General features: G+C 48.8%; 8 protein-coding genes across 8 annotated transcripts; 5 read left to right on the forward strand and 3 right to left on the reverse strand.

Annotated features, from left to right (window-relative positions):
- Nucleotides 1-281: 281 nt before the first annotated feature.
- FSST1_006057 (mannose-ethanolamine phosphotransferase GPI11) lies at nucleotides 282-1,084 on the reverse strand (the record flags this gene model as incomplete). The annotated part of the gene is made up of 2 exons (XM_083232391.1): nucleotides 282-701; nucleotides 755-1,084. 2 exons carry the CDS (start codon nucleotides 1,082-1,084, stop codon nucleotides 282-284), a joined length of 750 nt encoding a protein of 249 aa, XP_083089487.1.
- Nucleotides 1,085-2,414: 1,330 nt separating this feature from the next.
- On the forward strand, nucleotides 2,415-2,926 carry FSST1_006058 (uncharacterized protein; the record flags this gene model as incomplete). The annotated part of the gene is made up of 3 exons (XM_083232392.1): nucleotides 2,415-2,602; nucleotides 2,665-2,726; nucleotides 2,883-2,926. 3 exons carry the CDS (start codon nucleotides 2,415-2,417, stop codon nucleotides 2,924-2,926), a joined length of 294 nt encoding a protein of 97 aa, XP_083089488.1.
- Nucleotides 2,927-3,211: 285 nt separating this feature from the next.
- On the reverse strand, nucleotides 3,212-4,080 carry FSST1_006059 (uncharacterized protein; the record flags this gene model as incomplete). Its single annotated transcript, XM_083232393.1, has 2 exons — nucleotides 3,212-3,669; nucleotides 3,732-4,080. 2 exons carry the CDS (start codon nucleotides 4,078-4,080, stop codon nucleotides 3,212-3,214), a joined length of 807 nt encoding a protein of 268 aa, XP_083089489.1.
- A 1,044-nt stretch (nucleotides 4,081-5,124) lies between these two features.
- On the forward strand, nucleotides 5,125-7,362 carry FSST1_006060 (uncharacterized protein; the record flags this gene model as incomplete). The annotated part of the gene is made up of 4 exons (XM_083232394.1): nucleotides 5,125-5,324; nucleotides 5,372-5,495; nucleotides 5,546-6,838; nucleotides 6,892-7,362. The coding sequence occupies 4 exons, from the start codon at nucleotides 5,125-5,127 to the stop codon at nucleotides 7,360-7,362; spliced, it is 2,088 nt and encodes a 695-aa protein (XP_083089490.1).
- Nucleotides 7,363-8,337: 975 nt separating this feature from the next.
- Nucleotides 8,338-9,658, forward strand: FSST1_006061 (deoxycytidine monophosphate deaminase; the record flags this gene model as incomplete). Its single annotated transcript, XM_083232395.1, has 3 exons — nucleotides 8,338-8,359; nucleotides 8,417-9,516; nucleotides 9,614-9,658. 3 exons carry the CDS (start codon nucleotides 8,338-8,340, stop codon nucleotides 9,656-9,658), a joined length of 1,167 nt encoding a protein of 388 aa, XP_083089491.1.
- Nucleotides 9,659-14,767: 5,109 nt separating this feature from the next.
- FSST1_006062 (tyrosine protein kinase SWE1) lies at nucleotides 14,768-18,416 on the forward strand (the record flags this gene model as incomplete). Its single annotated transcript, XM_083223795.1, has 2 exons — nucleotides 14,768-17,647; nucleotides 17,700-18,416. The coding sequence occupies 2 exons, from the start codon at nucleotides 14,768-14,770 to the stop codon at nucleotides 18,414-18,416; spliced, it is 3,597 nt and encodes a 1,198-aa protein (XP_083089492.1).
- A 1,115-nt stretch (nucleotides 18,417-19,531) lies between these two features.
- FSST1_006063 (FAD dependent oxidoreductase) lies at nucleotides 19,532-20,961 on the forward strand (the record flags this gene model as incomplete). The annotated part of the gene is made up of 2 exons (XM_083232396.1): nucleotides 19,532-19,786; nucleotides 19,843-20,961. The coding sequence occupies 2 exons, from the start codon at nucleotides 19,532-19,534 to the stop codon at nucleotides 20,959-20,961; spliced, it is 1,374 nt and encodes a 457-aa protein (XP_083089493.1).
- Nucleotides 20,962-21,280: 319 nt separating this feature from the next.
- FSST1_006064 (uncharacterized protein) lies at nucleotides 21,281-23,105 on the reverse strand (the record flags this gene model as incomplete). Its single annotated transcript, XM_083232397.1, has 3 exons — nucleotides 21,281-21,364; nucleotides 21,426-22,445; nucleotides 22,503-23,105. The coding sequence occupies 3 exons, from the start codon at nucleotides 23,103-23,105 to the stop codon at nucleotides 21,281-21,283; spliced, it is 1,707 nt and encodes a 568-aa protein (XP_083089494.1).
- Between the last annotated feature and the right edge of the window lie 1,268 nt (nucleotides 23,106-24,373).

A 24,373-nucleotide genomic window follows, 5' to 3' on the forward strand; every position in this document is an offset into this window, starting at 1 on the left:
TGTCATACGTAATTGCAAAGATGAAGTGGGAGTCGATCTACTTCACGTGAAGTAGGGCGGAATAGTCTCCAACTTGATGCTCGGTAGAGAAATCTCAGGTACTCATAAGGTCTAGCATTATATATTTTTATCCCTGTGATGACAGGCGATGTTGTTATGTCAAGGACTTTATCTTGTAGTATATTCAGCACATCTGCAACCCTGAACGTGGATCCAAATCCTGACCCAACTATTACGCAGACGTAGGGTAGGCTTAGTGGTAAGTCTAATGAGCCAATATCTCATTCCTCCTTAAGCTCAGGAGTAACCGCCCAGCGTCTTCCATAAAAGACAGTGCCCAGAAGCTGAGAGCCAACGATGTACCCAAGGTAGGCTCCAACAACAATCGTAACGGGCCACTTCTGCCACTCACGATCCCAGTCAAGAGGGATAGGAACGGCTCCAAGCCACGCTCCAACCACTGTTCCGAGAAAGCCGCCAAATGTCTCATCGAAAGGAGCAGACACGCCAACAACAGCCTGCAGGGGAACGGGATCGGATCCGCGAACGTAGAAGACTGGATATATCGCCAGGACGGCAATGTGAGCGCAGCACAAGAATGTGTGGGGAACGTGAGTAAGGAACGGCGCGCCGAAAAGGATAAGTAGAATATGGAGGGCGGGCGTCAGGATGAGTGCCAGAAGCAAAGAAATAACAGCGGTCTAAGCCAAAAATGTTAGTTTTGCAAATTGTATACATATTATCAATCACTTACAGGGAAAGACTTTGCTTCCCTCCCGTCTGACTTCTTTTTTTCACCGGGACGCGGCTTCTTAGATGACAATGAAGATCCCGCTGGAGGAAGACTCAGCATCAAGTAGACTGCCTGAACAGCAGCAACTACAGGAAGACCAGTCTGAAGGGTCGTAACAGGATCGGCCACCAGGGCATCGAACCGCCAGTAGAACAAGCCAGCTAGGAGTACCGAATGGGCAATTGATGCTGGCAGAGCGATGGGAGAGTTGACGAGAGGAATCGCGGGAACATCGGACTTGGGCGCGGGCTGCTGCTGAGCGGGCCCGCTCTTGATGAGAGTCGTGGACATGGTGACAGGATCGACAAGAGGCATTGATTGATTTGCAAAGGAGTGTCTTGAGCAATTGCTCGTTCGTTCGGGCGTGCGTGGTTGCTCGTCTCTTCTTGTCGCGATCACCAATTGACTGGGGTTTATCTCCAACAAGGTGCTTTAGCTTAGCTGGACTTGACAGCTTGAACTTGCTGGGGTCGAGACTGTCACTGTCACGTTTTGAGTCACATGATTTAGAGTCCGTCCTTCGGCCCCGAGATCCACATTGCTCCGTGAATGTGCTCCAGCTGTCTCTTGAACTGGGTCCAAGAACCGACCCCCGTGTTACCACTTTTAGACATGTAATCCTCCGGTAGGGACCACAGATTCGGCACAGGACGAGAAGGAAGAATGATAGCACTATTGCGTTTTGGTTTTTCGGCATCGGCGAGAACCACGGCAGTCATATCATGGATATCATCAACCGCATCTCATGCAACCACAAATCTGGACTGTCAATCTGGAACAACTCAGCCATGCAATGTCAGAAAGATTGGCTAGAACATGGTTAGAAGAGACAGGGCTGTTGGTGTTGGGGTACGCAGGAGAGCGCCGTGAGTGGCCAGACAACTATCATATCATCATATCATGGTCAACGTTGGTGTTTCTCACGGCCGAGACCTGCACGGTTGACCTCTTGTGACCATTCCGGGGAGCGGCGAAGCGAAAGTCATTGCTTCATTTAGGGATCCAGAATTTCATTTAAGGCAGTCATCAACATCAGTCGATAAATTGAGGTGTTGACGGAATAAACAGGGTGGTAGCCAGCATGTCCTCATTGACCAATCGCCAGCGTCGCCGGTCCCCGCCGACTCGATCAGAATGGCACCACAACCGCCCAAATCGTGCCATGCACCACTGGACTGTTTGGACCTGTGCTGCTGACTCACTATAAACCACAATTCTGATTGGTTCTTTGGTTCTACACCCTTTAATTCCCCAGGATCGGGAACCCAAGCAGTGGTATGATGATATTCAAACCAGATGAAATCTGACCACTATGGATGTGTCCGGCTGCGTGGGTGCTGGGAGCTCGCCGTTTGAAGGAATCAAGTTACCAAGTTGGTACCAATATAGAAAATTTGATCTGCATTTTTGCTTGTATAAGAAGATGGTAGTTACCGTTCCCAAAGTAGTCTTCTCTCCTCATCACAATCATCAACAGCTTCATCAAAGCAATAGCAACTTCTCCACTCCAACCAAATCACCACTCAATTCTTCGAGTCTATCACTCTATTAAGTCTTTGACTTAATCAACTCAACTACAAATTTTCGCCAAAAAACAAACAAATCAACCCAATCAATCAACATGTCTCCCATCGTTGTTCGATCTGCCGCCCGCGCTGTTCAGACTCGCCAGTTTTCTCTCCTGACTGCGATGCGAAATGCCGGCCGAGCTATGGAGTCTCACCCCTTCGAGCGTCTTCCCCGAACTCAGAAGCCTGCTTCTCCTGATTACGCCACGATGTTCAAGCGAGTTGGCAGCCAGGCCCTCTTGTAAGTTGACAATTCCATACACTCACACTTCTCTATTGGCATGTAACTAACTAGTTCCTCAGCTTCTTCCCTGGATTCGCTGTCATCCTTGGCTGGCCTTTGGCTGCCCAGTATGCCTTTGACGGTAGACTGTAAAGGATATACCAACAACATTATCTGATCTTTTGGATCAACTTCGAACGAGCAAGACCTGACGGTACCGCTTCTCGATAACAGCATTTATACATGGTTACTTGAATATCGGGGCCGATTTGAACAATGCACAGTTACTTGTATATAGCATTGGAAGGCGTTGGGGTGCATTTCGAATGGGATGGTGCTTAGAGCATCCTACCTACGACTACATATGATAAATTTCTTAGACATACCATAATTCCATATGTTCAACAACTATTCACTTTACTCACTTTTTCTTTTGTGAAAACTTCTCTATTCTTTTATACTATTTCCTGAAGTTCACATAGACCCCGCTTAACACACGGTGATATTGCATTAGATACATCATCGATCACTTCATTCATGCATGGACAACATGGGGTAATAACCGATCAATATCCCTGACAACTTTATCGACAGCATCGTACATATGAAACACCTTCTCGGCAATCTTCATTGACCACCAAAATACGCCGAGTTATACCCCGGATGATACGATTCAACAGACTTGTAGCCCGATATCTTCTTGACCCTCTTCCGACCCGTAAACCTGCCCAAGACAAAGGCAGCAGCAAGAAGAAATGGTACACCAACACCAACACCGAGTACAACACCATTATGCCACTTGACGTCCTCCTTTTGCTTATACATGATGCGTTGCGTTTCGAGATATGGTACCACGTCGTCGTCCATGACTATGAAATGCTGAGACTTGTCCATCCAGGGGCTACCGTGAACTCGAGCATCGTTATCATAAGGTCTATCGGGTTGTGAGACGGCCCAGACATTCATGAGGTTACTGGCGGCGGCTTTGACTTGTTCTGCGTCGATATCATCGTGTTCTTTATTGGGAAAGTCGCTGGCCAGGTCGCTGAACTTGAAAGTATATGCCTTTTCTTTGTTTTTGAGCTCTACTCGTGCGTTAGCCTGTCTTATTTGTAAGGAATGGTAATTTCTCGAGCCGTACTCTTACTCCATGTCAAATTACTCGAGTTGCTTGGCCGATCCGTGTCTCTCACAAAGTGCCACTCAATAAGAGTGGTATAGTTGTCATCTGTCCCCTTCCAGCTAATCGTATACTCATGATCCCACAAAACCAGTGCTGGATTCTTTCCAAAGTTGTTGGGAGACTCTGGCCAGGTGTTCTCGGGATATGAACAGCCTTTCGCTGTATCTTCACCAATGGTTGAGCACCATACAAACGAGGTAATGCAGATAGCATCCTTTTGTTGACAAAGCCACCGATCTTTAGCGGGATCGAAGGCATTGGCCGATGGAATCATCAATGCCATAGTGGCAGCGATCAAAAGTTTTTTAACCATTGTAGCTGAGTTGAAGAGTACCGTGATAGTTGAGACACCTATTATTGTATGAGTCTCGACTCAAATAAATAATAGTTACCAGCATCTTTGTTGACGACGATCACGGGATTAACAATTGTAGCCAAACAAATAACTAAAGACGGCATAGTGTTTAAAGACGCCTTCAGTAGCAGTACTTCATAAAACTCTATGGTGTTGACCCACCGTTAATCTGTTTGCGGACAGTTGCCAAGACAGCGACATGATCGCCTCGTATTTGTTTCCCCGGTAGAAGTAAATGGACTGCCTATTGGGCAGCGGGAACGTTGGCTTCTTAAGTCTTAGGGCGTAAAAATAAATAGATAGATAAAATCTCGACTTGTTTGCATACGGATAAGTCTGACTATGTATAATTCGAGATACAGTGATTGAATGACAGTCGAGGCACGTATTGATGCTTCCAGTTTAGACATCTTATGGAACAAACCTTCCACACAACACACTCTAAAAACCCAATCAGTAGGTACCTATGTAATGATTATACTTAGTAGTCGTCAGGATACAGGTGGCTGGAGAGCGTTTTCAGAGGTTGTTATTGATTTGAATCAGCTGCGAGTGAGAACAAGCTCTGGAAGAATCAAAGTAAATGTTCTTGCATGGCTAACACGGTGAGGCTATCACTTGATGTCATCACAAGACACAGGCAGGTGCCGTTCCAGGCACTTGCCCCAGCCGGTGCCCCACGGCGGGGTTCGCTTTTCAACTCTTATCAGTTATCGCTCGTCCGTCGGGCAGGTACGTGCCCCACGATTCTTTGGTGTGACTTCATTAGGTCAGCAGCCTCAGCTGTCTCATGTTTCGTTGAGTTGAACGTTTATCTGTAAGTCTATGACAATAATAAATACGTGCTCTTATTGCTTACCCAAAGAAACTCTACACGATATATATATTTACCGGCCTGCTATCAGGCTATTGGCGTATTAACAAGAGTTCTCTTCTATAAATCTCGGCTACCACCCCGCCTCAGCCTTACGTTGCGTTGCGTCTTGGTCAGCTTCATACAACATGGCGAAGCCCTTGCAGTTTGCTCCGTTCATTTCGGAGATCGAGTTGCCTTTCTATTCTGCGCTTTTCGCTTCAAAGCTTGATCATGACAAGCTTGACGACTCAGCGCGAAGTGTCCTTGGACTCTATGAACCGCGTTCTGAAGAGCCCGAGTCCAGTTGCCGTTTACAAATACTAGGAAATGCTCTCACGAGCAGCAAGTAGGTATCTTGTTTGCCTTCGCGCATTTCTTCTCTGACCACAACAGAACTAATGAGCCCAGTTCACCCCTTGCGGCAATGCGAGCCGAGGGCATCATCAGAAATGTGAACACGCTCGAGGATTTCAAAAATACAGATAAGCCCGCCATGCTGAAAACCGCTGGTCGACAGGTATTTCTTCCCCACCTAATCAAGAATACGGGTTCAACTGACACCATCAGGTATGGGATGCGATCAAAGATGGTAGTATCTACTCTGTTCCATCCCTCCTGTCCTCCTTTATTATACTCTCTTATGCCGACCTCAAAAAGTACAAGTTCACATACTGGTTTGCTTTTCCAGCCCTGCATTCCGATCCTGTATGGAAACGGTCAGGCCCAATCGAACGCTTAACCTCACAGGAAACCACAGCTCTAGTCGACAGAGTTGGGACTTGGAGATACAGTGTCGATGCTCGCGAGCGTGGTTTCTTCCTGGCAAAGAAGGTCTCCGGAAGACGGGAGACCGATGATCCCGACACTCCCCAGGAGCTCCCTTTCTATTGGGAGGTTGGCTCACTGCGCGATTTTGAGATTGGTTTCTTTGACCAGGTGCCTGAAGAAGATCGCTATGTGGCATTCACCGACCCTTCGACATACCCAGAGGCGCCCGGATGGCCTTTACGAAACTTCTTGATTCTCATCCGACATCGCTTCCGCCTGACCAAGACCAAAGTTATATGTTACCGTGACACTTGGGCAAAGAGACATGAGGCGAAGAGTTTGATTCTCCCAATCGAGATGGACCCTGTCGAGAACTTGGATATTACCGAAATGCCCAAAGTTACTGGCTGGGCTCGGTCAAGCAATGGCAAGCTCCAGGCGCAACAAGTGAACCTGGGAGAGTACATGGATCCAGCACGACTAGCCGATAGTTCAGTTGATCTGAATTTGAAGCTAATGAAATGGAGAATTGCTCCTAACCTGAATCTAGAAACCATCAAGAATACAAAGTGCCTACTCCTGGGCGCCGGCACCTTGGGAAGTTATGTATCGAGGAATCTGATGGGCTGGGGCGTTCGGAAGATCACGTTTGTGGATTATGGCCGAGTGTCATTTTCCAATCCGGTACGCCAGCCGCTGTTTAACTTTAACGATTGTCTTGAAGGAGGAAAACCCAAGGCACTCCGAGCAGCTGAGGCGCTGAGGGAAATATATCCTGGCGTCCACAGTGAGGGACACGCGCTATCCGTTCCCATGCTTGGACATCCTTTCACAGACGAAGGCAAGACAAAAGAAGACTACCAGAAGCTAGAGAAGCTTATCAACGAGCACGATGCTATATTCCTACTTATGGATTCTAGAGAATCACGATGGCTGCCAACTGTTATGGGCAAGGCCGCAGGCAAGATTGTCATGAATGCTGCGCTAGGATTTGATTCATACGTTGTTATGCGACATGGTACCGAGAGCAGTCCTGAAGGACAGACACCTCTGGGTTGTTACTTCTGCAATGATGTTGTTGCGCCAGCAGATGTGAGTTTTGATCTGTACTTTCACTTTCACTTTCACGACTGACATTCTTTTAGTCACAAAAGGATCAGACTCTCGACCAACAGTGTACCGTTACTCGTCCTGGAGTTGCACCCATCGCCTCTGCACTTCTGGTAGAACTTCTGACAAGCTTGTTGCAACACCCCCTCGGTAAAGACGCGCCTGCTCCACAGCCAACTTCAGGAGTAGTTCCAGAGAGAGACCCTCCCGATCATGCCTTGGGGCTTGTTCCTCATCAGGTTAGAGGCTATACTTCGACGTTTCAGCAAATTGTCATTCGTGGCCAGTCTTACGACTGCTGTAGCGCATGTAGCCCCAAGATCCTCAATGCCTATCGCCATGACGGTTGGGGATTCGTGAAGAGGGCATTGCAAGAGAAAGAATATGTGGCAGAGCTCTCGGGCTTGGCAGAAGTCCAGCGAAAAGCAGAGGAAATGGCAGGCCGTGTTGATTGGGAAGAGGACGATGATGACCTTGTTGACGACGGCGAAGGAGAACTTATTTAGACGATTGTAAATGATTAGACTAAGGACGCATAACAGGTATTCTAAGAAGTGTGGCCTACTAAGTAGCATAAACTGGCCCACTAATTTCGTCTCTTACGTTCCCAACGACAGTATTAATTAAACCTTGTCAACTCTAGGGTAACAGATTTGGCAATTGAACTCTTTTCGACTGTTTAAGTACTTTCATAAGAGCATATTAAGACATTAAGGGTCATATTTATAATGGCTTTAGTGGAGGTTTATAATGGTTTACATCTTTTAGTTTGGCTTTAGGTTTGTACCTTTCTTTGCACTACGATGTCAAGGAACTGCAAGCCATATGAGTTGGCATACAAGTGGTACGCACCCTCAAAACACAAATACTTCAGCAACGATCGTTTTGTTAAAATGCCATTCTTAAAGTCAATCATAAACAAAGACCCCTTGACAGACAATTTGCCATCACCCCGAGCTACAAGTGATGCAATCTCATTTCAACCACACTCTCGGTAGATTCAAGGTTTACACCTTTTTCAGATTTATTTCCACCGTTCACCACAAGAATGTGACAATCTCTCCATCTTATTACTAAAGAGATTTGTGTCTGATATAATTTCGGCAACATCCTTTACTCGGGACAGCTGGAACGCAGATATAGTGCCTACTATATATATACCATTACGCTAGAGCGAGATCGTGGACTGAGACAAAACGATAAAATCGTAAGATGAACTGATGCAAAGACAGACGTCTTCTGTCGGCCGCTTGCAAGGTAGAAAGAGATACCGTTTTCGAAATTCGGCCAACCTTCTAGAAGAACAGAGCTGAAAACGGTCGCCACAAGCTACCCCACACTCATAGGTAGTTTGAGACGCGCTTATAGAGCTCGCCCACGCGTTAAATGGCCATGCAGAAACCTCAAGGCGGGAAATATCGTCCATTTGTTCTCAATTTTTCAAACAACAGACGTAAAACAAACCCATCATATCTCGCAAAATGCTTATCGGTGTCTGTGGAAGTAAATTTGCACCAAACCTCACCTAACAAAGCTCATAAACTTACATTACAAACTCAGGTATCTGCTCAGGCAAAAAGACGGTGGCCCAATATCTGGTTGAGCACCATGGCTTCAAACACCTCTATCTTCAGCCATCATCGCAGACAGCGCCTTCCAATTCCTCGCTTGGCCCAGAATCAGCTTCTTCTGAGGGTCACGGCACTAAATCTCTGTCGCAGTCCCAATCAAACGACTCAGAAGCCTTTAAAGGCGCTCTAACTTTCACTGCTCTCACCACCAATAATGGCCACAATTCATCCTCTGAAACCACACTGACCCTCCGGGCTGGTCCGCAGCATGTCTTTTCCACACCTGAGGAACTTCTCGACTTTGTTACCAAGCAATGGCGCAGCCGCTATGTCACCACCGACATTCCCACAGAGGCTGCTCTCGATGTTTTCCTCCGTCGTCCTTTCTTCCTGCTCCTCTCGGTTGACGCACCATTGACGGTCCGCTGGCGCCGGTTTCAAGAGCGCGCAAGACAGAGGCATGCGGGAGAGCCTGACATGAGCCTGGAAGACTTTGTCGCAGAGAGTGATACCCACTTGTACGATGCTCAGAAGGGCTTGTCTCCCCTCATCTCGCGTGCCGTCGTGAGACTTCTCAACACCTCATCATCCTTAGCGCACCTCTACGCGACCCTTGGAAAGCTGGATATTCCGAACCCTGATCGTCTACGCCCGTGCTGGGATACCTACTTTATGGAATTGGCGTCCCTGGCTTCTCAGCGCTCTAACTGCATGAAGCGCAGAGTTGGATGCGTGCTCGTAGGAAAAGAGCGCAGGGTCATCAGCACTGGTTATAACGGAACTCCGAGAGGACTACAGAATTGTGCTGACGGAGGCTGCCCACGATGTAATGATGGCAACAGCTCAGGAGTGGGTTTGTCGACTTGTCTATGCATCCATGCCGAAGAAAACGCCCTTTTGGAAGCTGGCCGGGAGAGGATACGGGAGGGTTCGGTTCTTTACTGCGACACGTGTCCCTGCCTCACATGCAGTATTAAGATTTGTCAAGTGGGCATCAGTGAGGTTGTCTACGCCCACACATACAGCATGGATACTGCTACAGCTCGGGTGTTCAGGGAGGCGGGCGTGAAGCTGAGACAGTTCACACCAGTAAGTGCATGGAACCCCTTTCTACAACAACCTGAATGATAATTACAAATTATCATGGCGTGGCGCCTGGAGAACTCCATCACTGACTTAAGTTTAGCCACCGAATGGCCTCATTCATCTCGAGAAGATGGAACTTTACTAGATCGTCGGTATCTCAACCGTCTCACTCTTGTTCCCTGCTATGTCTTTGCCGAGAACTTCGGGCAAGATAAGCTGGTTAATGTCCGCGGATTGTGGCTTGGTGAAGTCCAACGTGATGACTGAGATGCTTCAATGGGTTGCTGAAGATCGTCAGCTGCAATGGCATGCAAAATATCGCTCATCTCGATCCTCCCTTCACGAGGAGGTGCATATGAGATGAGACTTCACCTGAAGACTACACCACAGCTGGTGTTGAAGCTACCCCTCGCCTTCTCCCTTGCGAACGTGATGTCCAATTGTCCAATCAAATACTTTCGTCTATGCTCATGCAGTGCCAGTTCTGTACCGAGTCCACTTGAAGCAATGCTACGTCGAGTTTCCACGATAGTAACCAACCAAAGAGTCGAATGGGATGCGTTTGCATTGCCAGCGTGGCCCGTTATTGAGGCCAGCCGGTTTTTGTCTGAATCCCCATCTCAAGACCCCAAATGACAGCAAATCACAGAATTTGGCATGTAGGGCAATCCAAGTCCACTTGGCCGTAGTGAAAGGCCCCGGCAAGATCAAGCCACTTTGCGTCATGGTGTTTTTTGTGCGTTTTCGGTTTCGGAAAACGGTGCGCTTGGGTGTCAGGCTGGCTCAGTTCTTGACGGTTTCTATGCACGGCCGACGGACTGTCTGGCACATAGATAATACACGTTATGCCCGCATCTTAGCGTCTTCTACTATATGGAATTGTGCAGGTTGTAAGTAATTGTTGGTTCGTTTCATGTTGGATAACAACCGTTGTTGACTGCATCGCAACAACATGACAACGGTTACGCCCTGCAGGAATCAGCCCGTAGATAGGGGCTGAAGACATTCTGAAGATAGAACAGACGCCGTGTAAGCGGCCTCTGCTCTGGCTGCAGCAACCCTTTGTAATATGAATTGCATAGGGGTTCCCTTTTATAGAGCTGGAGGCTTGTGTGCGGTGTGCTTCAACAGTCTCCTAGTTGCAGCCGACGTCCCATAAAAATATGCAACCAAGTCAAGCGGTCAACAATCTGGCCTATTTAGTTTGGATGCTGCACAGCCTGTTAATAACCCTGCCTAGTGCAAAATATGCGAGCGCGGGGCATGTGCAGCATAGTGTTAGTATACATATACATGTACGTGCGATGCATGGTCAGTTGTGTAGATAGATGAAGGATAAGAAGTGACTTGTATCTCATGCTCAGTGTAAGTCCGATTTAGACGTTCGATCGAGGAGCACGGGGCATTTCCAAGAGTAGCCATGACAGCCGTCATGTGCCGAACGAGGGCATTGATTGGTAGACGGTTTCAAAGTAAATACAATAGTAGCAAACTAACTCACTTGGTTGGGTGTTCAGACTTGACTAGGGGACGCTGCTAAACATCCCAAGTTCTATGTGTGACTCTGATACGATAACACACCAGAACGGTCCCAGTTCACGAGCAGAGCTTTTTTTACTCTTCTCGTCCACACGCAGGCCAACAAACTCGCAAACGCACACACGAGTGAATTGTTTAGCGTGAATTACTATGTACTTATCGCATATGGCAGGGGGCCACCCCGGACTCTCGCACAAGAAGCGAAATGACACGAGAGGGCTGGCATAAAGAGCACAATTTAAAGACCCAAATTAACACAGCTAGACGTAGCGGGTACGGTGGGAGTGCACAAGAGGGAATAGTGAAAATAGGGGGGGCTCGTGGCCGTTCATCCACCGTTTTTGTTTGTTTTGATCGAGGAGATTTGCTGCGCGTCATGGGGAGGCCCGGCGTATCGGGAGGCTGATACACTTGACCTGGAACTGGGGATCCATGAGATGGGATGGATGGACGGGATGCTGCTGCTGGTGGGTGTGTGTGTGTGTGTCTGTGTACCTGAAGAGGTGCCCTAGCTTCTGGTCAAGGCCACTGAGCGGTTATCTTTGGGACTGACTGGCATGGAAAATTTGCTGATCAAGACCAAGGCTTCTCATATCCTTTCAGTAGATGCCTTATTTGGCCAGGCTGACGCTGTCTCGGGTTGTACACGCTGTGTTGTACAACACAACACATCTACACTGTACTCCATCGCTCGCCTCGTACAGTACTGCCTCGAGTACAGACATACAGAATGGAGCATGCTCATCAACAAGTGACGGCGACGATCATGACGCTGAGTGGTCTGAAGAAGACGGGAACCAGCGAACGAGTGGACATCAGACACGGACCAGGCAAGCCCAGCCAGTCCCCTAACACTACCCAAACCCCATCCAAGCCTAACCCCATCGCATCGCATCGTATCTTGCTTGCTTCCTGCAAGCTTCCATCTGGACTTGGGGGCGGCTCCAGCGTCTTCTGTAGGTACAGTTGATGCCTTAGACAGTTAGATACACGCTCTATCTGCGACCGCATGACTGACCAGCAGAAGCGCTCGATTCTTCGGCTTGAGTACAATAAATCTCATGCCATTTCATCACGATCTTGTCCTATCTCGTCGAAATCCCATACCATCCCATGCTCTACTTGTATGGGACCTTTTAAAAGGGCGTCAGCCCCTGGCGGCTGGCTGGAAAGTAACAAAAAAGAGTCCCCTGGGTCTGTCAAAAGGTCGCAAAGAGTGGCTTACAATGGCTTGACAAGAGTCTGAAGGCCAGCCGCCTCATGGACGGGAGTACCCCTGAGCGAGCGCTGGCGCTGGGATGCGCCCAGTGGAGCACCTTGGAGAAGCGAAGACAGGGCTTCGAACTTTCTCGACTTACATGTCAGTCTCTGAAAGAAGATTTTCACTTCAACTGTGCTGGTAGTCTGAAGAGCCAGACGGTCAGTAATAGGTAGTTGGCACCTGTTGTCAGCTTCTCCCGACAGGACTATGCACGGCATTGTCCATGATTGATGTTCAATCCTTTGTTACAGACTTAGATGAGATGCTTCTTAGTTGAGATGGAATCCAGGAACCACCGACTTACAAAGAGAGTCCTAGCGTAACCCAAGCTTGTGCACGGGAATGTCCCGTCGTAGAAAAACAACGTGCTGTTCCCTGACGATCGCTGATCGTCGTTGTGTATTGGAGAAGCTTGTTGACCCAACTACAGTACTGTAGAGTACAGTGCTGTATAGCACCTACGTAAGACTATGACGAGGAGAAAATGTTTAGGCTGAAGAGTTCAAGGGGACGCAATATCTTATGACGAACGGAATGTGGTTGTCTTGACGGATGTGCCATCATCGATGAGACCAGAGATCAGAGTTATCACACTCCTAAATTTTGGAGATACCGAGCAGAGGTGCACGCTGTAGAGTAGTTTTGTAAGTAGAAGAGGCTTGTAATGGAACATGGGCGGACGGGGATCAGCTCCCGACGCCATCCTTGTTAAGAAGCCTTGAACTGACAAGGGGTGAAGGGTGTGATAGTGTCAGTGTCTGTTATTCTCGTACCCCCTTGTTTAGACAAAACGCGTCTTTTAGGGACGCGATATTTCCTATTTGGGCAATCGTGTAAACAAATGCGTCACTTGTAGCGCGCCTCTGCCCCAGTTTGTTGTTTTCCCGCATCTGAAGATGACGGAGGTATCTTTTACGAGGGTACATAGTATTAAAAATTTGCCTCCCACGTAATGACGCGTGTTGACCCTTTTTATTGCGTAGATGACGATAGTTTGTTGATTATTTTGCCCTTTTGTTTGAGTTATTGATATCATCAAAGGGAAGTTGTTGTGTATTGACTGAAGGAGGAGTAGATATGGAGATGTTCAGCGTTTACACGGGCAAAAAACTCCCCACTGCAGAGGGCCTTACCACTAACACACACTGCGCTACTGCAGTTTTTACGGGGGCGTGCACCAAGATTCGCCAACTGCCAGCCTGCGCCAACCTTTTCTTTAACACGCGCCATCCCTAACCTAGGCCATGCCATACCCCAACAAGGACCCTCCCTCTGCACTTTCAGCCATCTGTCTCTCGCCCTTCAGGTCCCCTCTGGTCCCTCCCCCTCCTCTCTACCCGCTCTAGAGCCTATCCCACACCCTCCTTGAGGTCTCTCACTCCTCGAGTTCAATCAATCCTGCACCAACTTTTAGACAAGTGCATACCAGCCTGACCTGTCCACAACCACTCGTTGTCATTTCGACCTTGTCATCTGAGTCACAAGACTAGATCCCCGTTGTGAATATCCACGTTGATTCCCTGGAAAGGGTTCTTTTCTTTCTTTCTTTTGATTTTAACGAGGGGTCTTTTCTGTACTTACACTATTACAACCCACAAAACAAAGACAGAAAAGAAAGGCAGGAGAGACAAGCGAGAAACGATTTGCTTTTTAGTCTGGTCTTTTACAGCTTCTTTAGTCTGTGTCAGGACCCATACACATACCCATGCTCAAGCCCGCCAGCGCCATGGCCCCAACTGCCACCCACTCATACTAAAGGTACTTTACTTTACGTCTCTTGAACCCGCCCACCCCCAAATCAATTCAACTTGCACGAAACACGACACTGCTGCACACTACTACAACTACAACTACAACTACAACTACTATACTTCTACAACTTCATAGTAGTTCCAACTCTCTACCAACCTCTCTTCTCTACAAACCTCAACAACTTTTTTTTGTCGACAAACAAATCGTATTTAATTAATTCGCGAAAACGCACGACACTTATACCCGGCCCGCGATTATATTGCTGCCTTGTCGATTCATCACCGTTCGGAACCATCTCGATTGCAGCCTGCGCTTTACACGTCTGCCTATCTCATTTAGCGTCTTGATTTCACAAATCTAGTAGTCGAGTCATGATATGACCTTTGACGTCCGAGTGAGACTGGCATAGCTATTTGCGATTTGTAGGGTATCGCGTCGAGCTGCTTCTCACATCTACGATTTCACCGTTTGACGCAGTACCTACCGTTTCGTTTCGTCGCATCCCACTTTCACCACCAACAATCGGGGACCGTGACCTTTTCTTTTTCCATACCGCATTGTTCAACAAATATTTTCTATTCACGTCGCACCGGTATTAGACAACAATAAGGCCTGATATCTTTCACTGTTTACATCGCATCGGCCTTGCTCCACTTACCGGCTCGCGACAATCACGAGCGCGCATCATCTCGCAACCTCACAATGTCCTTCTCGAACAGCAGTGGTGGCACAATCGCCCTACCATCGCCAACACACGCTCACCACATCGACGTCACATCGGCAGTTCGCACATTACGACGATCTATTTCGCGATCACCTTCAAAGTTCTTGACGCGCTCCAGTCCGCAATCGCTGAGCCCCCAGAGCCCCCACCAAACCTCACCTCAATCGCCCTCCCAATCGCCCTGCCGTCGATTCGGCGCGACGCCTCAAAACCAACACACTCTACCGTCTCATACGCGGTCGGCACCGCCTAACAACGGTATCCTTCACCCCGCCTTCACGCCTTTCCGCCCCAACGTCCGACTTTCCTTAAGGTCTGCAAAAGCCGGAAAGACCTCTCCCTCGAGACAGTTGACAAGAACCCGCACGTCGCCAAGGAGTCCTCTGAAGCGGGCTCTGAACACCGCACCCGACAGTGGCAATTCTTTACCCGCCATGCCCGCACCCTCTGTTATCGACGCTACAGGACAAGAGAACAACGCGCTCGGAGCCACAAGCCCTCTGACTGTGAGTCCCGAGAAGCGCAGTAGCCTCCACCTCGAAGCACCTGGATCTTCGCCAACGGCATTTATCAAGTCCCTTGACGGGCACTACGAATTTCAAATGGTTCCCAACAACGGATCGTTGAAGCGCAGCGATGCGACTATGAATCTGGACCAGCCGAGCCAGGAAAGCCCAGTGGCTAAGCGTCGCAGCTTGCATGGAATCTCGGTGCTGGGCCAGAACGAGGACCAGAACGTCTTCGGCTCCAACATGACATCGTCGCAGAGCTTCTTTATCCACGAGGATGCATCTACAGAGTATGAGATTGCGGGCACTACTGGGTCGCCGTTCCGGGATCCGGTGCCTTCCCCAACACCCACAAACAGCAATGTACCTAAGAGGTCATCGTCTTTGCGGAAGTCGACCCTGCAACAAAGATACGGGGAGCGGGGTTCTTGGGGCAGAAGGTCTGGCGAGCGACAGCTAGCTCAGATGAGCGCCGAATACTCCCCTGTCCGAAGTCGCCCACGCCTCTCTCAGGACCAGTTTGTCCCTCCTGCTGTACCTCAAGAGAGTCCTTTTGCGTCCACAACACCAGCTTCGAAACCACCTACTTTTATCACCGATGTTGACTATGAGTCCAATCCACTATCTACTACACCCACCTCGCAACCGCCTAGTTTTGCAGGTGCTGATATGGGCTACGAGCACACACCTGTATCAACTACGCCTATTTCGAAGCCTCCTATCTTCGCGGTCGACAAGGGACACCAACCTCATCCGTTGTCCAAGACCTTGACGACATCATCTTCGGGCAACAGCCTCACTGAGGAGACGCCCATGTATGCTCCTGTTGCCAGGGTGCCAGCTAAATCTCACATCTTTTCACGCTCCCTGCCCCTCAACGCAACAAGGCCAACCCGTCCCAATGATATGGCCAGGGCCATGGCGACGCCTAGCCAGAACCATCTGTGGGTCGGTGCTTTCAACTCTACTGGCTTGATTTCCAAGGTCAACCGAAATCCCGAGGAGGATGCAGACAAGAAGATGGCACCTCCTGATACACCGTGCAAGAAGCACTCTAACCCTTTCGCCACTTTCCCTCCACCAGCCGGGAGTGCCATGAAGAAGAGGGTTAATAACCGAAATTCTTTTGGCGGAGTTCCCTCAACACCGTTCAGCAATGGTGGCGTCCAGGGTACCAACTCTAACCCCTTCAGCAGGCCTGGTAAGGGCATGTCTATCTTCCAACGCAGTGCTTCTAGGGGTGCACGCCGCGGTAGTGTCCTTAGTCTCGATGGTGACGAGAACAATCTTTTTAATGACACGCTTGACTTCTCCACCCCAATGGAGGGCGACGCTCCTCCAACCCCGACCAAGAATACTCTTACTCCCAGCCTTAGCAAGGTCAGCGAGCACTCTTTCGAAAGCCCTCAGGACAACCACAGCCCAACCGCGAATCGTATCCTCCACGCTCCTACGCCCATCTTTGGTAACCCAATTCCTCGAGAAGCAACTTGTAAGTCGGACTCGGCAGCACCGAACGCTTCAGCAGGATCAATCGACGATTCAAGTCGACAGCTCCGCGCTGGGTGTTTGTATTCACCATCATCGCACCTCCCTCTGTCTTCGCTTAGCCGTTCCAGGGCTCGGCGAGGTCTACACTCTCCTTCTCCGCTCAGCACAGTTTCTTTGCGTCATTCCATAAGCTCTCCTACTCAAACATTTACTAAATCGAAACTTTCCGTATCAGCGAGCCCTCTTGATGGACGAAGAACACCGCAAACACCTCGCGAGAGTTTGCTTCCCCTCGATACCAGCCGACTGTCAATTTCGCAGGCTGGCGACTCCTTTTCTGACAATATGGCGCCTCCCGTAACCCCAACAGCAGGTCGAGATTTGAGGTCCTCAACTAGCCTCCTTGTTACTCCCGTGAATATCCGCACCAGCAATGTTGATCTTGACGTGAGCTTGTCATCACGATTTGAAAAGGTTGAGCAGATTGGAAAGGGAGAATTCTCGCTTGTCTACCGAGTCACTCAAGTGGACCAACAGCAGATGACCTTCGATGACCTCATCGCAACTCCCTCCAAGAGCCCCGCAAAGGGAAAGGTATTTGCCGTGAAGAAGAGTAAGCAACCTTTCCAAGGACCCAGGGATCGGGAAACCAAGCTCCGAGAGGCGGAGATTCTCAAGGCCTTGAGCCACTCCGAGCATGTGGTACAGTACTTTGACAACTGGGAGCACAACTATCATCTGTACATCCAGACTGAGTACTGCGAGGAGGGTACCCTCGACAAGTTCTTGGGCAATGTTGGACGGGGAGGTCGATTGGATGACTTCCGCATCTTCAAGATTCTTCAGGACCTTTGCTTGGTAAGTTACTATAACTCATGTTGCATTCTGTACAAAGCTAATCTGATTATAGGGTCTTAGGGACATCCACGACGCTGGCTTCATGCACTTGGACTTGAAGCCGGCAAACATCCTTGTCACCTTTGAAGGCGTTCTCAAGATCGCTGACTTTGGTCTGGCTCAATCATGCTCATCTGCTGAGGGTGTTGACGTTGAGGGTGATCGTGAGTACATGGCTCCCGAGATGCTCAAGGGCAAATCCTGCCAATCCGCCGACGTCTTCTCTCTGGGCCTCATCATCCTCGAGACCGCAGCCAATGTAGTCCTCCCCGACAACGGACCTACTTGGATTGCTCTGCGTTCCGGTGATCTCTCCGAAGTACCCAGCCTAACCTGGAACCCTTCAATCGAGGTTCAACGAGATGCGACTGGTAACCCTACCGAGGGAATGGTCAGCGACGGGTTCGCTAGTGACAAAACCCATGACCCAAGCAACCTGTTTGGCTCCTACAAGCGATCGGAACTACAGCAACCTCCCGACTTTATGGTCAATCCCATGCATGTTAGCTCGCTTGATTCTATTGTGCGATGGATGACAGTACAGGAGCCCAGCGAACGGCCAACTGTGCACCAAGTCCTTCAACTAGAGGGTATGCAGTGGATCAGCCACCAGCGCGCCGCACCGGCTACTGTTTACGAAGGAAACTGGGGGCCAGCCGACATGTTCCCCATCTCCGAAATATCAATCGCAGAGGGCGGCGACAGCGACACAGAGATGACGGATGTCTAAGGAGGATATACCCACCGCGTGTGACTCTGGATACCACTGGAGTTCTGCAAACGAGAAACTTTTTGTTACAAAATTATGCACTTTTGATGTTGTCCACGTCAATTGTTACTACGATACGATACGAATACCATGAGGAATGGATGTCGTTAGCGGGAGTTGTTTACCTGGCGTTTTTATTGAGTCGGATATACAACATTCGAACCGGGAGCCTGTCGTTTTCCAAGCGCAACACGACACCATCCCGAACCCACACTCTTTTTATCTACCAACTTTTCATTTGTCCGCCACTCGAGAGCGAGAACACATAGTTGCTCCTCTCATCAACGTGGCTTGAATATTTTGCCGTCTCCGAAGCGAGACCGCGTGTACGAAATACCCCGGATGGAACTAGACCATGCTATGATTGCAGCGCATATTGGGCGGGAGTAATAATTAAAAGTTTCGACATATCTCTGCATGGTTTTCAGCAGAGAGGGGAAACACAGCACAGAACAATGCATGTGGGAGGGCCACAAGAGACGATTTGTCTCAGCGAACGCATTGTACCAGGCTGCAAAGATTTGCTGCATTGGAGAGGAAGGATGGAATATTGTAAATTATAGTAATGGCTCCCGTGAGCACGCATGGGAAGGGAAGGATACCTTAAAGGCCCAACTGCCGACGCAGGGGTTTTATGGATTGAAAGGGCTACTGGATGGAGGAAGCCGATCTGATAGTTGTTGATGATTCTAACGACGAAATGGCATGAATATCATATGATCAATTCACAACAGAACTATCAATTGCGGCTGCTGTACGTGACATGAACGCATGTATGTATCCGGACCTAAACTAGTAAGCTGATAGCGTTACAGCGTCTTATCGGCCTATCTATCTTACATGCTGTTTCTCCATCTAGCTTCTCCATCTATCTAGTCTACATATCTGACAGGCAAAGCTGGAGGGGAGATCTACGTAATCTGAACAGCGCCCTCCGATTATTAATTACCGTTCAAGGCGGGGTTATGTCCCTTTGAGTTGACTTATATGGTCTTGGAGCACAACAACAAAATAAAGTGACTGTAACTCCTCAATACATGTTTATTCTTGAAAACAATTACCTACTCAAACCAAAAATGATGATTCCTAAGCTCCTCCAAGGTCAGGCCGAGTTGCCCAGTGTCGACAGCACAAAATCGTACTGGCACAAAGAGCCATCAGAGAAGCTCTTGGGTCATCGTAGTACGGCAGACCTGCCTCCAACGGCTGAAGTTGTAGTTGTTGGAAGTGGCATCACCGGTACATTCGCAGCGAGAGAGCTTGTGAAAGAAGGATGCAAGAATGTCGTGCTTCTTGAAGCAAGAGAAGCATGTTGGGGAGCCACGGGAAGGGTGAGTTTCATCTGACAACGGGCATATACTACAAGATTACTGATTCAACTTGTTAGAACGGTGGCCATTGTCAACCTTTCATCTACGCTGCTAAACCACCAGTAGCCCAGTTCGAACTGGACACGTTCAACTTTCTGAAGGACCTTGTTTCTGAGAATAACATTCCCTGTGACTGGGAGACAGTCGGAGGCGTGCACCGTATCTCTGAGGAGATCCTGGAAGTTGTGGCCAAGCACCTGGAGCGTTTGAGAACCTCCCACCCTGATCTGGTCGACAAGATTAAGATCGTGACAGACAAGGAGGAGCTAGAGAAACTACGTGTCTCGCGGGCGTATGCTGCAATGTACCAACCGAACGCAGCCAAGCTGTGGCCATACAAGTTTATCTGCTGGGTTCTTGAGCAACTTCTCGAAGCGAATGACCCTAGTGTCTTCAATCTTCAGACAAAGACGCCCGTGGATCACATCCAACGTACAGGCGACTCCTGGACTCTACACACACCTCGTGGCCAGATAGCAACCAAGAATGTTATCCTAGCAACCAACGCCTACACTTCACACCTCCTCCCCAAGCTGTCCGGCCTCGTCGTCCCTGTTCGTGGACAGATTGCTGCTCTCACCCCCTCAAGCGGAAGCTCACCACTTGAACATAGCCACGTTTGGTGGACACCGGTGGGAGGAGACAATTATCTCGTCCAACGACCTTCGGGTGAACTTATCTGTGGCGGTGAGAGGCTAGGCTCATCTGATGGCCAAGTAGGCCTCTCCCGTGATGACGCGATCGATCCAGTCATCGCTGAACGCTTACGTGCTTCGCTTCACGCCGCTGTCAAGCTAAAGTCACTGGGAGAGGTGGAAGACGCCACCCTTGAAGCTACATATGAGTGGACTGGCATCATGGGGTATTCGAGAGATGGTTATCCTTGGGTTGGCCAACTACCCGCAGCTCTAGGCGGTGAAGATAGTGGCATTTATATTAGCGTTGGATATACGGGCCATGGCATGCCAGTAGCCGCCCGATGTGGAATCGCAGTTGCCCAGGAGATACTGGGGATCAATAATGGTGTGGATTTGCCTGCTCAGTATCGAATTGATGAAGGACGAGCCGGCAGGGCCAAAAGCATGGAGATTCCCTCGACGCTGCTGGATGAGGTTATGATGATGATTGGTGACTGAACTTGACATATGAATCTCACTGTAGAGAAGTAGGTTAACATACGATGATGGGTTATATAAAGAAATACTACAACTTGTACGATAATATGTCTGGTTCGAAATAAGCATGTCTCGTCGTTGACCAAAATCCATGCAAATTTGTTGTTGATGTATGTCAATTCCCTTACAACGTCTTCATAGCAAATGACCTTGAACAAATAAATAAAAAAGCGACATCTGCTCTTCATCGAATTATCGGACACATAAAGATCTCAGGCGTGTTGAGATTGAGAATCGTGATCGATAAAGATTAGCATGCGCACCCATCGCCGCCGCTGTCCTATAGCTTGGCGCGCACCTCAAGGCCGTTGCTAACTTCGCGCTTTGCTCGCTCACGAAGTACTTTTCTTAGAATCTTGCCTGACTATTGAACACAATATGTAAGCTTCGAAGGTGCATCGTCGACCGGGACCGAGATAACTTACAGGAACTTTGGGGATGGAATCAACAAAGACTACGCCACCCATAAGTTGCTTGTACTTGACAACGCGACTCGCTAGCCAGTCTGCAATATCCTGTTTGGATGTGTTCTTTCCGTGCGGCGTTTTGACGATATAGGCGCGTGGAAGCTCTTCACCATCGATAACGACCCCTATAACAGCGGCATCGGCGACATCTTCTCTTTCAAGAAGAAGGGACTCGAGTTCAGCGGGAGCAACCTGCATGCCCTTGACCTTGATCAGTTCTTTGACACGATCCACAATATGGAAAAGAGTTCCCTTTGCATATTCCTCCACATAAGCGACATCTCCAGTGCGAAGCCATTGAGTGCCATCCGAGTCGACAACAAAGGCTTCTTGTGTCGCAGTAGGATTGCGCCAGTAGCCGCGGGTCACCGTGGGCCCCGTGATCCATAACTCTCCAGGAGTGTTGGCAGTATTGATTTCGTCTCCAGTCTCGATATCGACCAGTCTAGCTTGAGAATCCGGCGTCAGTTCGCCGGCCGCAGAGCTCGGGGCCTTATTAGGGTCCCACGACAGTGCAGTACAAGTTGCTTCGGTCATTCCCCAGCCTTGCCGAACAACGGCTTCACCCAGGGGTATCATACCCGCTATCTCACGTTGTGTATCTCTCGCCAGGGGCGCAGCACCAGATGCAATCATATCGATGCTACTGAGGTCCGCACTGCGTGCAAGTGGATGTTTTGAGATGAGAACTAGGATAGGCGGAACGGCTAAGAGTTTTGTAATTCGGAATGTCTGGATGTGGGTGAGGATTTTAGGGAACTCAAAAGAAGGCATGATGTAGACGGGAACTCGCTCATAAGGGAAACTGGTGATGAAGTAGCCCTGACTAAAGGCATGATACATCGGGAGGAAACATAGAGCAGCGGCATGATCTCGTCGAGCCTCAAATTCCGGGTGAAGCTGGTGGAAGAGCGTAACACCACGACTATTGGCGACATGGTTGTAGTGCGAGATCTCCACGCCTTTGGGTATTCCAGTCTATGATAAGGTTAGATAATTCTCTGATCTCAAGTCGAATGGTGAGATACAACGTACAGTACCTGAGCTGTAATTGATACTGCAGATTGATTCCTTGGAATCTTCTGGCTCAGTCCATCCGAAACTCTCACCCCTTGACTTGGCTGCGATGAGTTCTGTCCAGTGTCTGCTTCCTTTAGAGGGTTGTACCTCAATGGAGGAATCTGGCCATGTTGAATCTAGCACAAAGACTTGAGAAGGCTTCATGCCAACTTCAGAGGATGCGTCCAATGCTACCCCTATAGCACCGTGGGCAGAAATGATAAACGTGGCCTGGCTATCCTTCAGTTGATGAACCAGTTCACGGGCGACATAACCAGGATTCGCTCCAGTGAATATGCCTCCAGCCATCCAGATGCCCATTACAATAATGGGGAAGAAGATGCTGTTGTGAGCAAAGAGAAGCACACGATCCCCTGGTTTCAGGCCATTGTCAATTAGACCAACAGCAATACGCTTCGCAAGTAACCGAGCTTGATTGTGAGTAAAGAAGCGATCTTGAGGATGATCAGCATCGATGAAGGCTTTCTTGTCCGGTAATGGACCTGATGATGAACCAAAGATCCATTGTTGTATTGAGCAGTTGGGAACTTGGACAGAGAATCGTGATTCAATTGGCATGTTGTAATCGCTTGGCAATTTGGTCAAAGGCCAAATCAAATAGCAAGTATTGTAGAAGTAGGCAGCTGTTGAAGATAGAGAATAAGCCTTTGGGGAATAATCGAGTGTTTTTTTTTCTTTCTCCTCTGTTAGGGGAATGGAAGTCGAGACCAACTCAAAGGAGTCTATTAAGCCAAGCCAAGCTGAAAGAAAGCCCCATGAAGGAGGTGCGCCATCCAACTACCTCCTTCCGTAGTTCATTTAAAGATATGAGCACTTCTTCCAGTGGCTGCCTTTTAAAAGGGAGCTAAGATGAATGGGCTGAGGTTGATACTAGCTCCAAGTTAACGACAAGGATCTCTCAAGATTCAATGTTTGAGATGAGTAAACCGGATGCGTTTAACTCACCAAGGAGGAAAGATGACACCAATTCGATTTAGTAATGACTATGGCTGAATTGTCAATAAAATGGGCTTGATATTATATATACAACTGAACAGTCTGTACTCCAATTCTCAGCCTTTATAAATCCGCGCTTGACTAAATTTAGGCCCTCGTTTTAGTAGATGGATAACTCAGCAATCACAACACCGGCTTCCTACCTTTTCAGCTTCGCCTCCACTGGAACGAATAATATCAGAATCGTTGTCCGTTGTCCGTATGCGCCAGATCCCGTCAAGTATCAACAACAGGGCCATAACTCGTTGGCCGTCCCGTGTTGTGAGCATATAGAGCCACGACATGACCGTCTGTGAAACTTGGGCGCCCAATCCATTGTCCATGTCTTAGAATAAGAGACAAGCCTCTAGCCGAATTATGCAATTGTGCCTCCCGAGATAGAAAGCGGGAAGTTCTGTTTCCATGCGCCATCGCCGCAGGGTTACCTTGACTCGGGTTCGTATCTTGCCGCATTGAAGCTTTAATATCATACCCTTTTAAGCTTGTATTGACTACGTACGCCGTCGTCTAGCTCTGGCACGTGAGGAAGCGAGTGTCAAGCAACACTTGGGGCAGTACCGGTGTTGGGTTGTCGAGCACGATGCATTGTCTCGCTTGTCCTACGTGAAGGATCATGTACCAAGATGATTTCAGTAATAGTAAGCTTTCGCGTAGGTTTCTCGACGAGTAGATATCGAGCAGATCGACGTGTTGGATCCCGCTTGTGTTATCGAAAAGAGCGCTTCTAATTGGTTTCATGCTACGAATGTTTGCCAATATCTCTTACATGCATGCTGATCATCCAGCCGCCCGGCATCGTCTTGCTGCAAGTTGGACCCGGACAACTTGGT

The sequence above is a fragment of the Fusarium sambucinum genome, chromosome I, assembly GCF_050947815.1.
Source record: "Fusarium sambucinum isolate potato_lamoka chromosome I, whole genome shotgun sequence".
Classification (NCBI taxonomy): Eukaryota; Fungi; Ascomycota; class Sordariomycetes; order Hypocreales; family Nectriaceae; genus Fusarium; species Fusarium sambucinum.